The sequence below is a fragment of the Crocuta crocuta genome, unplaced genomic scaffold, assembly GCF_008692635.1.
Source record: "Crocuta crocuta isolate KB4526 unplaced genomic scaffold, BGI_CrCroc_1.0 scaffold26, whole genome shotgun sequence".
In the NCBI taxonomy this organism is placed as follows: Eukaryota; Metazoa; Chordata; class Mammalia; order Carnivora; family Hyaenidae; genus Crocuta; species Crocuta crocuta.
The window spans coordinates 2,439,730-2,453,950 of NW_027532249.1; the positions used below are offsets into that span (position 1 = coordinate 2,439,730).

Here is a 14,221-nt window from a genome sequence, read left to right on the forward strand (position 1 = left end):
ACTGGCTCCCTGCGGGGCACTCTGGGCCAGGTCACCCAGGCCAGGCCTGCTTCTGCCCCAAGTCCCCGCCCAGCACCCTCTCCCATGGGAGGCTCAGTCATCTACCTCACCTATTGGCCCACATCTCTCTTTCTCATTGGGGTCTACCTACAGTCTTCCTAGTGACTGCTACAGCAGCCCTCGCCACCTCCGGTGCCCCCCTGCCCCCCCCTTTCCTTGCTGATTTCCTCTGCTCATAACACTTGCATTCCAACGTCCCTGGTGGTTGACCTTGTGTTTGTTGTTCATCATACATCTCCCCACCAAAATGTAACTTCTCAGAGGTGGAAGAGGATCTTTGTAGATCCCAGCACATAGTACATGCTCAATGAATATTTGTTGACTGAATGAATAACCAGCTATCTTTGAATTGTTTTTAAGGAGCTTCAGTATGGATGAGAAATAAGAGACAGAAGGAAAAATCATCTAGAAAGACAATTCAGACATATGTTTTTATTCTTTTACATTGTCTCATTTATATATTTTCCTATCAGCCCCATCAATACTATGACAGTTTCCTCCTGCTTTGGGTCTTTCTGTAAAGGAGATTGGGAATGTCCATGATGGTGTGTAAAAAGCTACAAATATGTGTGCGATTCTTTTGGAATGAAAAAGCCTTTTTTGTGGATTCTACCTTCCCTAGGACACCGTCCCTCACTTTGCCCTGCTGGGCCTCTGATGCTGGATTCTAGAATAAGCCACCAGAAGCAGGGGGCTGGGGGCTGGCCTAGGCCATGTGCCTGTTGTTCAAATTCTGTCTGGAGATCAGCACTTCTTGATCTACTGTGGGTACTACTCCCTGTGGGTCCCACATCTGTGATTCCCAGTGTGTATCCCAGACCGGATCGTCCTGTGGTTCCAGAGGCTCCACCGTCTGATCAGGAGCACCCAGGCTTTGCCTGCACCACGTCACCCCTACTCAGTCCTCTCGGGGTCTCATGACCCCCACCCCCATCCCCGGGACTCCCCTTCTCGCTCCTACATCTTGGTTACAGTAGTGCTTGCTTCTCTCGCGTTTCCATGTGCCTACTTCCTCCCTCAGAGGCCTCCGGAGACATCCTTACCGGTGATCAATTCATCTCTCTGTCGTAGTGAACTTCATGCAAACTTGTTCTCTTGTGAAACTGGACCTTCCTGGATTTTCTCCTGTTTGTCCTAAATTTTTTGTGACTTGTTTTCTTGCATACCTGCCAGTTTCCCTCCATCTTTACCCCATATGCAAGCAACAATTGAGGCAGATGCGTCTGTCTTGTGTACATCTGTCCATTGCGCCTGCCTTGGGAGAGTTCATCCCTTCTTGTCATTTCTGTGAACACTTTGCTCAGGCCGCACCTACCTTCCCCGCTAGAGCCCTGGGCAAGGATGCTGTCCACACCAACGATTGGCCATTTATATCTGGTCTCTACCCTGTGATTTAATTCTGTGTGTCTAAAGGTAAACTTCTCACTTCTTTTTTTTTTAAGTTTATTTACATTTTGAGAGAGAGAGAGAGGGAGAGAGAACAAGTAGAGGAGGGGCAGAAAGAGAGGGGGACCAAGGATCTGAAGTGGGCTCCATGCCGACAGCAGAGAGCCCAATGCAGGGCTCGAACTCACGAACTGTGAGGTCATGACCTGAACCAAAGTCAGACGCTTAACCAACTGCGCCACCTAGGCACCCCTAAACTTACCACTTCTTAAATCACTTTTCTCCGTGGCAGTAATCCTTATCATTGCCTGGGTTACAAGCCGTGGAGTCACTGTTGTGTAATTTCTCTTCACCCCTCTCCATATTTCTTTCACAAAGTGCTGTTTTATTCCATCTGCTGCTTTTTAAAGTTGCCATCATCACTGCCGTGTCCTCATTTATTCCCCAATTACCAGAGCTTTTAAGTTTCACTCTCCCCTAGTCCAGATTTCTTCCACAGTTGCCAGATTATTATTATTGTTTAATAGTAATCGTTATTATGGTTATGTTCTAACATCAACTCCAGAGTCCACTGCCTTCTATTTTCTCTCCTACCAACTTTTGTTCCAACATTTTTCCATCTGTGTAATTGTTAAACAAATTTCCTCATCTCACAGATTCATATTCAGTCCTTCTCATCTTTAGTTTTTCTTTAATCGTCCAATAAACTTATTTTTTTTTATTGCTATAATGCGCTCATTTTCTTTCTGCATGAAACATTGCACACTTTCTTCTCCCGGGATGATAATGAAGATGATTATGATAAATGCTCATGTTTTTGAGGGCCTCCTGTGTATAAGATGCTGAGACATAAATATTATCATATATGTCTTTCTAGTTATTCCTCATAATGAGTCTATGATTTGAGACAATTATCATGTCTACCTCACAGATGGGGAAATGGGAACCTAGTGCTAACATGCCCACTGGAGCGAGTCGTTGGAGTTCTGTGCTAGCTGTAAGTTAAATGATACAGAAGAAGGAACATAGGGTTGGGAGTCTGGCAGACCCGAGCTTAATTCTAACTTGGTCAGATCCTAGTTGGGAGATTCAAGTGAGCAATAGTCTTTCTGAGCCTGTCTATTCTTACTCATAAAATGAGGATTGAATGAGAAAAATGGTGTAAAGCCCTGCCATGGAGCATTTAACAAATATTCTTCTATTCTCTTTCTCTTCTGTCTCCTCTCTTCCATGGAAAGCCTTACCTGAACATCCCAAACCCTCCCCAATCCTGTTGCCCCCATATTTCTGTAGCAATTTTAATTTCTCCAGCTTAATTTATGACTTATATATGTACTGCCTTCGTTCAGGTATGTGGGTACTGCCTTCTTGGTTACATTTTAAGAGCAGGGATCATGCATTTTAATTCTGCATTTCTAATGATGCTCAACATAGTGATGAACTTGGAAGAAAGGCTTAATTTTTACTTCCTAATTGACGTATCTACTTAGGTCGCCATTTGATCCAGCGATGGCTGATGCAGTAGCCCACACAGGCCTGTGCACCCTGGTCTCATCAGCCTGCCATTGTTAATGACTTTCTTCTTCTCTTCTCTCTTCCCATCCACAGCGTGTGCCTTCCGGTACAATGGGCTCTCCTTTGTCTACCTCATCTACCTCTTGCTCATCCCTTTGTTCTCAGAACCAACAAAAGCTACGATGCAAGGTAAGAGATGTTTGCTATTCTCTACTGAGGCTTCTGGGTTTGTCTTTATCTGATGGAGGAAATGCTATCTGTGCCCCATGCTGGTCCAGTTAGGAGCGCGCATCAAGCGTCTGAGCAGCTGCAAGTTGAGTAGCGTGGAGCTTGTTGGTGACATGTTTTTGTCACTTCAGAGCTATTCTCCCATACAAGTTCCAAGTAGATCTTTACTGGTAGACTTTCAGTGTCTCTGGAACATTTTGACTAGTTTCAGATGAACTCAGTATATTTTGAGTAAAATAAGGCAGAGGGCAGAACAACACTGGCAGACGCTTTGTGTATTGGATTGCTGGGGAGGATGTGGTAGCAAGCAGAAAGGAGGCAGAGCACCGTCTTAACATTTCCAAGCCATGTAGTGGGAACTCTGGGTAGGAGGCTGGGTCCCAGTCATGACTTGTTTATACATCAGCTGAGATCTCTTGCATATGCCTCCATAGAGTACTGAAAGAGAGTAATCTGAGTCCGAGGGAGGGTCTCTCAATCATGTTACTGCAAAATTTTGGATCCATTTCCTGTTGCTCTGCAAGAATATGAAGGCATAGAAAGGAATGTGACTGCTTCTCCTAAGGTCCGAATTAGGAGTCATGGTCTGCCTTGTAAGTTTCTATATTTGAAGTTCTTCCACAGGTATAAACATTAAACCACATGAAATCAATTTAACAGGTTATTTTTCCAAACAATTCCATCAGAAATAAAGGCTGTGCCCAGTGTGTCAGGTGAGTGTGATGGCTGTGTATTAACATGGAAAAAACAAGGAAGTTGTGTTTGACCCAAACAAGAGTGGCGTGGGAAGGGCCATTGGACACTACTTGGTCAACTCAGCAACTCATGGTGGTGGTGAGTCTACAGGAAAAGAAGCTACAATTTGGTGTATGCAGAACAGCAAATAATGGCTCTGTCTTTCCCATTCTCCCCCCCGAACTATTGCATTTATAATGCGTATTATGATTCATTATCTGAATAGTTAAGACTACAGATGCTACTGTTGACTTTCCTGCCTGAGGACTAACCTGAGTAACCACGCTTCTCTCCTTTTCTTTTTTCTTTTCTTTTGTTTATTTATTTATTGTGCGAGAGGGAGAGAGAGAGAGAGAGAGAGGGAGGAGAGAGCACAGGAGAGAGGGGGAGGGGCAGAGAGAGAGAATCTCTCACTGACAGCACAGAACCCAATGTGGGGCTCAAACTGATGAGCCCTGAGATCATGATCTGAACTGAAATCTAGTCAGATGCTTAACCACCTGAGCCACCCAGGGGTCCCCCTAAGTAAGGGCTCTTCTAAGTCACTTAAGTCCTTAATACAACAAGTGAAGAAGAGCTGGAGTCAAGTGAATGCATGCATAATCCTCATCAGTTCTCAAGATCCCTGTTCATGGGACCATACCCACTCTCGCCTCATTCCTACAGTTCAACATAAACAAAAACATTGAAACAGAGTAGTTTTGGCCTCAGAACCTGTAGGCAACTTGTATTTCATGGCTTGGCTTGGGGCTCATGTTACTTTTATATCAAAGTGTCTCCTTATGATTTTATCTGAAAATCAGGTAAATGGAATTTTCCCCCTTGGTACTTAGGTGACAGCACCTGGGTTTGCCTTCTTCCCAACTAACCAGCCCTGCTTTCTATCAGGTCTCCTCAGTCTCTGTAGGGGTGGGTGTGCAACTATGTCAGAAGCGCGGGACAATCGGCCCAGTGTTTATACCCGGTGCACCAGGGACGGACACTGTCAGGAAGCTGAGACGTAAAATGTAAAATCAAAAGCAAAAAGTTGTTCTTCTCTATGTAAAGAAATACCCCGAATTCACAAAATGTTACGGGGTCAGTGCACAAACAAAGTATGATAAGCACCCACGTGTTCTACCGGTGCTGCTCCTAACAGGAGAGAGGGAGGCACTGGGCTTGAAAGGGAATCCCACAGGCATCTGTCCAGTTAATATACGGAAGCAGTTTTGTGAGTACTTTCCTCTTTCCTGCATTTCAGGGCCAAGAAGCCAAGGCGCATGCCTGATATTCAACGTAACCATATTTGTTTGTTTGTTTGTTTATGGAAACACAGAGGGTCTCTAAGAGAGGATGGCCCACATATTTTTTCCTGAACATGCAGGGCTCACAATCCAGGCGTTTCTGAAGTCTGTGTTCTGAGATATGGCACACCGGGCATTTCTGGCATTCAAGCCAACATGGCATGGACACACATAGTGACGGGTCTGGAAGAGTGACCGCAGTGTGGCTTTTCAGGAAGACCCAGGCTCCTACATGCTCGGACCTTCAAATTCACGTTCACATACATTTCTCATGAATCGATAGGAGAGTGCGTTATCAAACTGAAAGAAATGTCAGTGGCCTCTGCACTCATTACCTGCTTGCGGACAGTCTGCCTGAAGCCACAACGGAATTGGGATTGCCGCTGGAGCCAGAGGCGTCTGTGTGCGTTGCCGGCACCATGTAATGACATGGACCCCCTAGACTGGAAGCGAGGTGCAGACGTGTGAAAGCTCCTGCATGACCCTGTGCCCTGCATTTGGTCTGCTGGATTTCTTTCACTCTTGTGTGATTATCTTTCCTCTGAGTCTATCCATAGAGGGCCTGGCAGATGGAGAATTTCAGGGCTGTAGCGTGGAGCGTGTTTCTGTGGCTTAGCTCCTGGGGTAGTCCTGAACAGAAATTGCAGTCTCGCCTCTGTTGTCGAGGACAAGGGTGTCCACAGTATCCGGAACGTCTGAGGTTATGGAGGCATTCCCTGTGCCTGTGATGTAGCAAAGCGTTGCTGTAATGCCTGGACGTTACTGTGTCACAGAGGGGGGAAGGTCTGGTGCAGTTGGTCATATGCTGAAATGTTACCAAGTTAAAAAGAAAAAGAATCAGAGGAAGGACGATTGCTTGGCAGGTAGTCCACTGAGCTCACTCGTGGGCATCATCTGAACCACTGAGTCCAGAGTCGAAGGGGCCTTTAGGAGTCACCAGGCAGGTTCTGGCACCGGTGGTGGAGGCCTGTTGACAGCGTGCCTGCTGTCTCTTTGTAATCACTGATGGGCCGGGGAGCTACCTGTCTATCAGGAGAATCTCAGGCAATTCTTTCTTGGATAGACCTGAGGTCCGCCTCACTGCAAATCCAAGCTATAGTATCAACAACCCAGAGCAATAAAAAAAAGTCAACAGGGGCCCCTGGGTGGCTCAGTTAGTTAAGTGTCTGACTATTGGTTTCGGCTCAGGTTCAATCTCATGGTTCATGAGTTTGAGTCCACATTAGTCTCTGCGCAGACTTTATGGAGCCTGCTTGGGATTCTCTCTCTCCCTGTCTCTGCCCTCCCCTGCTCATGCGCTCTCTCTCTCTCTCTCTCTCTCAAAATAAAGAAATAAACTAAAAAAAAAAAGAGTTACAGAGGCTGTAGGACTACAGTCATTAGAATATTATATAGTTACATTATCACAATACTGTGATGGGATTGGATTAGACTACAGTGGGGGGAGGCAGGGGTTTCATGAGCAGAACTTGGACACAAGAGCCCCTGTATGTCACTGAACCACAGGAGGCAGTCAGGGGACCGATCTGTGTGGACAGGCATGCCTGGCATTCTTACTAATAAGAGTCATGTGAGGCAAATGAGACAGTTCCATGTTCATGGTCAATAAACTACCCAGAGTTTTTCAGCTGTCAGGAGGTGGGGGAGGGGATCATCTTTCCCCTCAGTCTGTTTTTCACCAGACGAAACATCCCTAGTTACTTAAGAGTGATTTTTCCACCGTTCCATCCAGGTGGACTTGCCCTAGAGGTGCTTCCTCCTGTCAGAATCCCTTCCGCCATGTGCAGGAAGCTGAGGTGTAAATTTGGAGCCACCTCTGAGGACTGAGGCACCTCGTTCCCCAGACATCAGGAAGCCCTGTGTGTGACAGTGCACAGTGGACTAGCTCCCTGGGAGCTGACATCTGAAGGGAGCGCTCTCTCTCTCTCTCTCTCTCTCTCTCTCTCTCACACACACACACACACACATACACACACACACACACACACACAGGGGCGTTCACACTCAGGCCATGGAGAACAGGCATCTTTCATCTGCTGTAGGTCAGCATGCAATTACTTACCTCAACATGACCCTCACCCCTCTTCTTGCCCTTTGGATTTCCCAGGTAAGTCATATTTCAGAGCAGCATGTCCTTGGGGCTCACAGGGGTGTCTCTCGGAAGCCACTCTCACTAGGCTCGAAAATCTTTCTACAGTTTTAATTCTCTCGGCTTACCCAACATTCTCTCTCATATCCTCTGGGGAGAAGGAACCACAGGTTGAAAACAAACGTCCTCTGCCATCGCACCCATTGGAAAGTCAGGGAACCTTGGTTCCTCAGCTCTTTTAGCCAGAGTCCCATTTTAATACGTTTATTTACTGAGCCTCTTTCCCGTCTAACATGTAAGCTGCAAGATGGGAAGGATTTTGCTGTTTTGTTTCCTCCTGTATTTCTAGGACACAGAAACAATGTCTGGTATATAGTAGGCAGTCAGTAAATATCTACAGAATGAATGAATGAGTGAATTGATACTCACGCTCCCTCATTTTAGAAGCATTTGCAAACATGGCTATGGTCTTATGCTTACCTCAGTCTCTGTAATAGCAAATATCATGGAACAGTTTATTGCATATACTCGCCCCCCTTGGAGACAGAAGCTTAGGGTATAATGGGCCATGGGATTTTGCTGTTTTCGATTTAATTGGGGTCAGAAGATCATGAATAATTTAGGAAATCAAGATGTTTTATGCTCTTAGTTAAAATGATAGGCATTTTATTTAAGCATATAACATCGTAGGAAGGAAAATAAATCTTTTTCTGCTGTTTACCTAACGGTCACATTTGGATTGAGACTGCACTCCATTAAATACTATCTAATATGTAATTCACCTCAAGGGGCTCATACATTTGAAGTTGAGGAGATACTAAGTTTTTTTTAAGTTTATTTATTTTTGAGAGAGAGAGTGAGAGCATGAGTATGGGAGGGGTGGAAAGAGAGAGAGAGAGAGGGAGAAAGAGAGAATCCCAAGCAGGCTCTGCACTGTCAGAGCCTGATACAGCTCAAACCCACGAACTGTGAGATTGTGACCTGAACTGAAATCAAGTTTCAGAGGCTTAACCAATGGAGCCACCCAGGCACCCCAAGATACTAAGTTCTTTAACCAGACACGGGTTCCCTATACCTTGTGGCATGTTGAATACACCACATCAGCCAATATGGTGGACGAGTTTAGTTTGTGTTTTATTTGGATGGAATATAAGTAATAAAACAGATACAGAAGAAGGCCATGGCAAATGCTCAGTATATATTGGCTAATACTAATATTATTTACTACACTATTGCTTTGAATATCAGAGAGAGAGTTTTCGAAATCATAGTCTCACGTGTATGACCACTGTCAATATTTACCTCAGGACTTTTCCAGTGCTCTCTCAATATCTCTAAGAATTACGTGATTTCCAGGGTTTCTTGAAAAATTGTATTTGGGTCAAGCAATCTGTTAATAGACAGCCAATAGCACTACCTTCTAAGTGCGTATTATTTATGTGCATGAACGAGTTTAACTCTCACAAGGACATTTTGAGGGGGCTGCTACTATTATTAAAAACTGTTACCCCCAATCCTTACACTACAGATGGAGACTGAATTCCGGGTGGATTGAGAATAAGCCTGAGACACACAGGTGCCCTGTGGGTGGCCATGCTCTTAGCAGGTGTGTTGCTCTGACTCATGCCCAGGACAGAAAACAAAGTCCTCTGGGGATTTGTGAGGGATGAGGGAGACCTAGTGACTTAATAAATACTTGTTGGCTGATAGATTACTAGGCTCCAGGTCTGGAGAGGTAGTTTGAGTATATTTGAAGAAGATATTTTAATTTGCATTGGTACAGACTTATGACCTACACCTTACGTTGTATAGAACATACATCATATTGTGACTGGTTATTTCTTTCAACAAATGTTAATTGAAACACTACCCTTCACAAAATACTATGTTTGAATTTGTGAAGGATAAAAAGGAGAAGAAAAAAGGGTTCTTCACTGGAGTAGCCTCTCAAACACATGGATATTATGTATCTCGTCGAATTCATCTCTCTGAATTCATCTCGCACTATTTTCCTGCAGATGCCTTATGGGTTTGCCTTGAATAGATTCCATGTCGGCAAGCCACTGCACTTTTGAGGTGGGTCTGATTGTACAACATTTGGAGTCTAGTTCAATGGGGGAAAACTGGTGATTAAATCAGGCATGTCAATTTTAGGGAAAAAAGAGATAAAACCCTTGGGGCGCTTGAGGGGCTCAGCTGGTTGAGTGTCCAACTTCGGCTCAGGTCATGATCTTGCGATTCATGAGTTTGAGCCCCCCGTCGGGCTCTGTGCTGACAACTCACAGTCTGGAGCCTGCTTTGAATTCTGTGTCTCCCTCTTTCTCTCTGCCCCTTCCCTGCTTGCTCTTTTTCTGTCTCTCTCTCTCTCTCAAAAATAATAAACATTAAAGATTTTTTTTAAAGAGATAAAACCCAGAATATTTAGTATGAACAAACTATCTAAAGGTCACTCCTCATTATAAATGAGGATGTTTAAAGTTTATTTGAATGTGGAGCACCTGAGTGGTTCAGTTGGTTAAGCATCCAACTCTTGATTTCGACTCAGGTCATGATCTCACAGTCCTGAGATTAAACCCTGTGTCAGGCTTGTTCTGAGCATGGAGCCTGCTCGGGATTCTCTCTCTTCCTCTCCCTCTGCACACATGCTCTCTCTCTCTCTCCTTCTGTAAGACATTAAAAAAATAAAGTTTATTTGAATGAGAACACCATTGTTACTGCACACGAATGGAAATACATATGGAGCATCTTTCCATGATGAATATATGTGGATAGAAGAATATATTACATCTGGGATATTGTTTTAAAATGAGATACCCAGACAAGAAGGTAGCATCCTGAAGGAAGTAGTGATTAATTACATTTACCCTGGAATCTTGACTATAATAGTAGGCAGTACCTACTTGACCCAGACCAGAGAATCAGATATCATATCTGAAGACGTGCTTGAATGGAGGATGTTAATAATAGTAAAGGTAGCCAACTGTTATGTCACAGGTACTGTTCTAAGCGCTCCCTATATAGTAAGTAATTCATCTGATAAGAAGATAGAAAAATGATTTATTGGAAAGGGAGAACCTCCATTCTGGAATGAAAAGAAAAACCCACATTTATTGTGAACTGGATTATAAATCCACTTAACAAACTAGGAATAGTCCATAGTGAGGTCCTGATATTACCGTTGTCTCCTCTTATTAAGGCGTTAGTGAGACTTAGTCCCATTTTGGCAAGTCTAGATGCCTGTTCTCCTTTCCATGGGTCCACAGGTGTCCTTCCCCACAAAAGTTGGATAGACTGCGTCCTTGCATGTACCTGGTCCTAAATTCTTGGGTCTTGACTCTGTAAATGCTCAGGGTCTAGGGTGTCTTTCAGTTGGTTTCAACAAAAAGTGTTGCATCTTTTCATATACTCTGGGTAAATAATAGTTCTAACATTAGAAGCATACATCTAGCTACAGTGTAAATTTGCTATTTGCTGGAAATTGCTTCTGTCTGCTTTCTTGGCCCTGCCAGCAAGTGTTCTTTGTTCATGTGTTCTCTTGGGCTGGTGGATGAAAGGATCTTATCTTAATAGTGCTATTCAACTCATACAGTCACTTCCTTTTTGGGGGCTCCATGAATAGGAATTCTTCAAATTACAAGACTATAGCACTCCCTGGGCAATGTTAGCCATTAACTTATAGTAGGAGTAGCTTAAAAGCACCATCATCATCTTACCAGTTCCCATGTAAAATGTTTACATCACACACACACACACACACACACACACATACACACACACACACTCTAAGGCATACAGAAACCATTGTTGTCTAAGGTGTCTAAATATCTCTAATGACAAACTTGTCTTCTTATTTGAAGACCCATGCTTATTCTGAGAGCCTTCTTTCTAAATATTTGCCAAGATTGGGCAACCCTGTGAGAGGTGAGAACAGCACTCTTCTGGTGGTAGAGGAAAGGAAAGGACCTTGGGTGCCTGTGTGAATCCTAATCTTAAGATTACTGTCTTCGGTTATGATGGCTAGCTTCTCCTGCAGCAGGGGAGGCACAGGTAGTGGGTCCAGGCCTATGCCGAGGCCAGATTGCCAGAGGAAAACAGAACCACATGCTGCCAATGCTTTTGGGCTTTGCCCTCAAATATTTTTCAATACGTGGTTTGGTGGAGATTTTTATCTTCCCTGTGATCAAAGGAGTGAGTCCCTGAAATATCTTTTTTTTTTTAAATAAACGTTGCTTTGTTACATTGAGCAAGGTAGTGGGTTCCCTGGTATATTTATTTGCGTTTACATACATAAGTTACAAAGAACATATTTTTTTCTGGTCGTTGGGATCTCTTTTGACATTTGGAAGGAGGAGAGAATTATGGTAGTAAAGGAGAGGAGGCTTCGCTGTGCTCTGGTGACAGTGGTTAGCAGGCCGAGTTAACTTTTATAAATGATTGCCAAAGTTATTCTATAATGACAGGGGAGGAAAAAAAATGTTCTACTCTCCAGCTCTGAACAGGGGTCCTACTTTACGTGGAAATTGTACTAATCTTACAGAGGCTGTGTGTGTGTGTGTGTGTGTGTGTGTGTGTGTGTGTGTGTAAAATAATCATCAGAAGGTTCTCATTCTGAGGTTCTCACCCAGGATGCACCTTACCAGAATCACTAAAAGCACCATGAGAAAAGAATGACGTTCAATTTGCCCTTGTGAAGAGGCAAAGAGGTCTGTTAACTTGTAAAAACATGTTTAGATGTCAGGGAGGAAATAGTAGCAGATATTTGAAACTGCTTGCATCTGGTTTTTGTTAAAAACACTGTTAGTCTTTATACCATTAGACATATTATTACTATGTTTTATTATGCCATAATAAAGCAAAACCCAAGAAAATATTTAATTGAGTACATTATTAGGTGTTTTACTATTAATATCAGTTTACCACCAACAGAAATGCTAACATAAATAATGAAATGCTTGTTTCTCAACCTTTTGAATGAGTCATTTACAGGTCCTTTTTTGGGGATGGTACAGATGTAATATTCTATTGTTTTAAATTTGGCAATCACTGCTCAGTCAGACAGAAGGCCTTTCAGGGGATACGTGTAATTCTCAGCTCAGGAAGCATTGGATCACGTTGGTTTATGACTGGGGATAGATTTTCAGAGATCCCAAACTCCTTTATTTGGCTGTGACACACCAGACCTGTAGTATAGCCTTAGCTCTTGTTCACATGAGGTCCTGTCATTACAGGGAGGCAGTTTACCTGAATTGCTATCAGTTGGTTGATTGCATCTCCAAATCACTATTCTTTCATTTATTCGTTTGACAAACATTTACCAGTGCCTTCCCTGTCAGGCTTTGTACTAGGCATTTAGATCGACTGAGGTAAATAATACAGGCTCTCTGTCCCCAGGATATGAATCCAGCCCTTCTATTTATTAACTGCATGGTCTTGGGCAAATTCCTTAAATTATCAGAGTCCTTGTTTACCTGTATGTTGAGTCCTTGGCACTGGTCCTTGACACAATGTCAAGAGATCTACCTGTGGGGGTCATGTACATGGGCACCTACTTTTGTCATATATACTGAATAGATGGATAAAGAGCTCTAGACATCATAGCCCCTCTCCTACATTTTTTATTACAGTTGACCTACATTGTTATATTGGTTTCAGGTGTACAACATAGTGATTCCACATTTATATACATTATGATGTGATCACCTCAATGCATGTAGCCACCATTTGTTACCATACAAAACTGTTACAATATTATTAACTGTATTCCCGTCCTCTGCATTGCGTCACCATGACACTTATCTGATGAGTGGTAGTTTGTACTTTTCAGTCCTCTTCCCCTGTTTTGCTTCCCTCCTCCAGCAACCACCAGACTGTTCTCTGTTTCTGTAGTCTGTTTCTCATTTGTATTTTAGATTCCACATATAAGTGAAATCATGCCATATTTGTTCTTCTCTGTCTGACATATTTTACTCAGCACAATATCCTCTAGGTCCATCCATATCTCAAATGGCAAGATTTCATTCTTTTTGTGGCTGAGTATTATTCCACTATATATCTTTTTAATCCATTCATCTATCAATGGACACTTAGGTTGCTTCCATGTCTTGGCTAAATAATGTTACAGTGACCGGAGTCTTTTATTTAGAATTTTTTAAAGTTTATTTATTTATTTTGAGACAGAGAGAGAGCAAGTGGGGAGGGGCAGGGAGAGAGAGGGAGAGGGAGAATCCCAAGCAGACCCCACACCGTCAGTGAAAAGCCCTATGTGGGGCTTGATCTCACAAACCATGAGTTCATGACCTGAGCCAAAATCCAGAGTTGGACATTTAACTGATTGAGCCACCTAGGCACCCCCATAGGGTGCATTTATCTTTTTGAATTACTGTTTTCATTTTCTTTAGATTAATACCTAGAAGTGGAATTGGTGGATCATAAAGTAGTTCTATTCTTATTTTTCTGAGGAACCTCCATACAGGTTTCTGCTGTGACTTTCCCACCAACTATGCATAAGGGTTCCCTTTTCTCCATGTACTCACCAACAGATGAGATCTCATAGTGGTTTTGATCTGCATTTCCCTGATGATTAGGAATATGGAGCTTCTTTTCATGTGCCATCCGTAGGTCCTCTTTGGAGAAATGTCTATTCAGATCCTCAGCCCATTTTTAAATTGGATTGTTTGATTTTTTGATACTGAGTTGTGTTAAGGATTTAACCCCTTATTGGTTAGATAATTTGCAAATATCTTCTCGCTTTAAATAGGTTGCCTTTTTGTTTTGTTGATGGTTTCCTTTGCTGTGCAGTGCTTTTTAGTTTTATGTAGTCCCATTTATTTAGCTTAGCTTTTGTTGACCTTGCCTGAGGAGACAGATCTCTATCTCTCTCTATATATAATCTATATCTATTTGATATATATCTAATCTATATATG

The 14,221-nt window shown here is 43.0% G+C and overlaps 1 protein-coding gene across 1 annotated transcript in view; it reads left to right on the forward strand.

The window, feature by feature from the left end:
- The window catches only part of PIEZO2 (piezo type mechanosensitive ion channel component 2), a 446,101-nt gene that overhangs the window by 82,032 nt on the left and 349,848 nt on the right, over positions 1-14,221 (forward strand). The window contains exon 2 of the mRNA XM_077778264.1: positions 3,055-3,150. Coding sequence (XP_077634390.1) covers positions 3,055-3,150 — 96 coding nt within the window. The remainder of the gene's footprint in view (positions 1-3,054; positions 3,151-14,221) is intronic.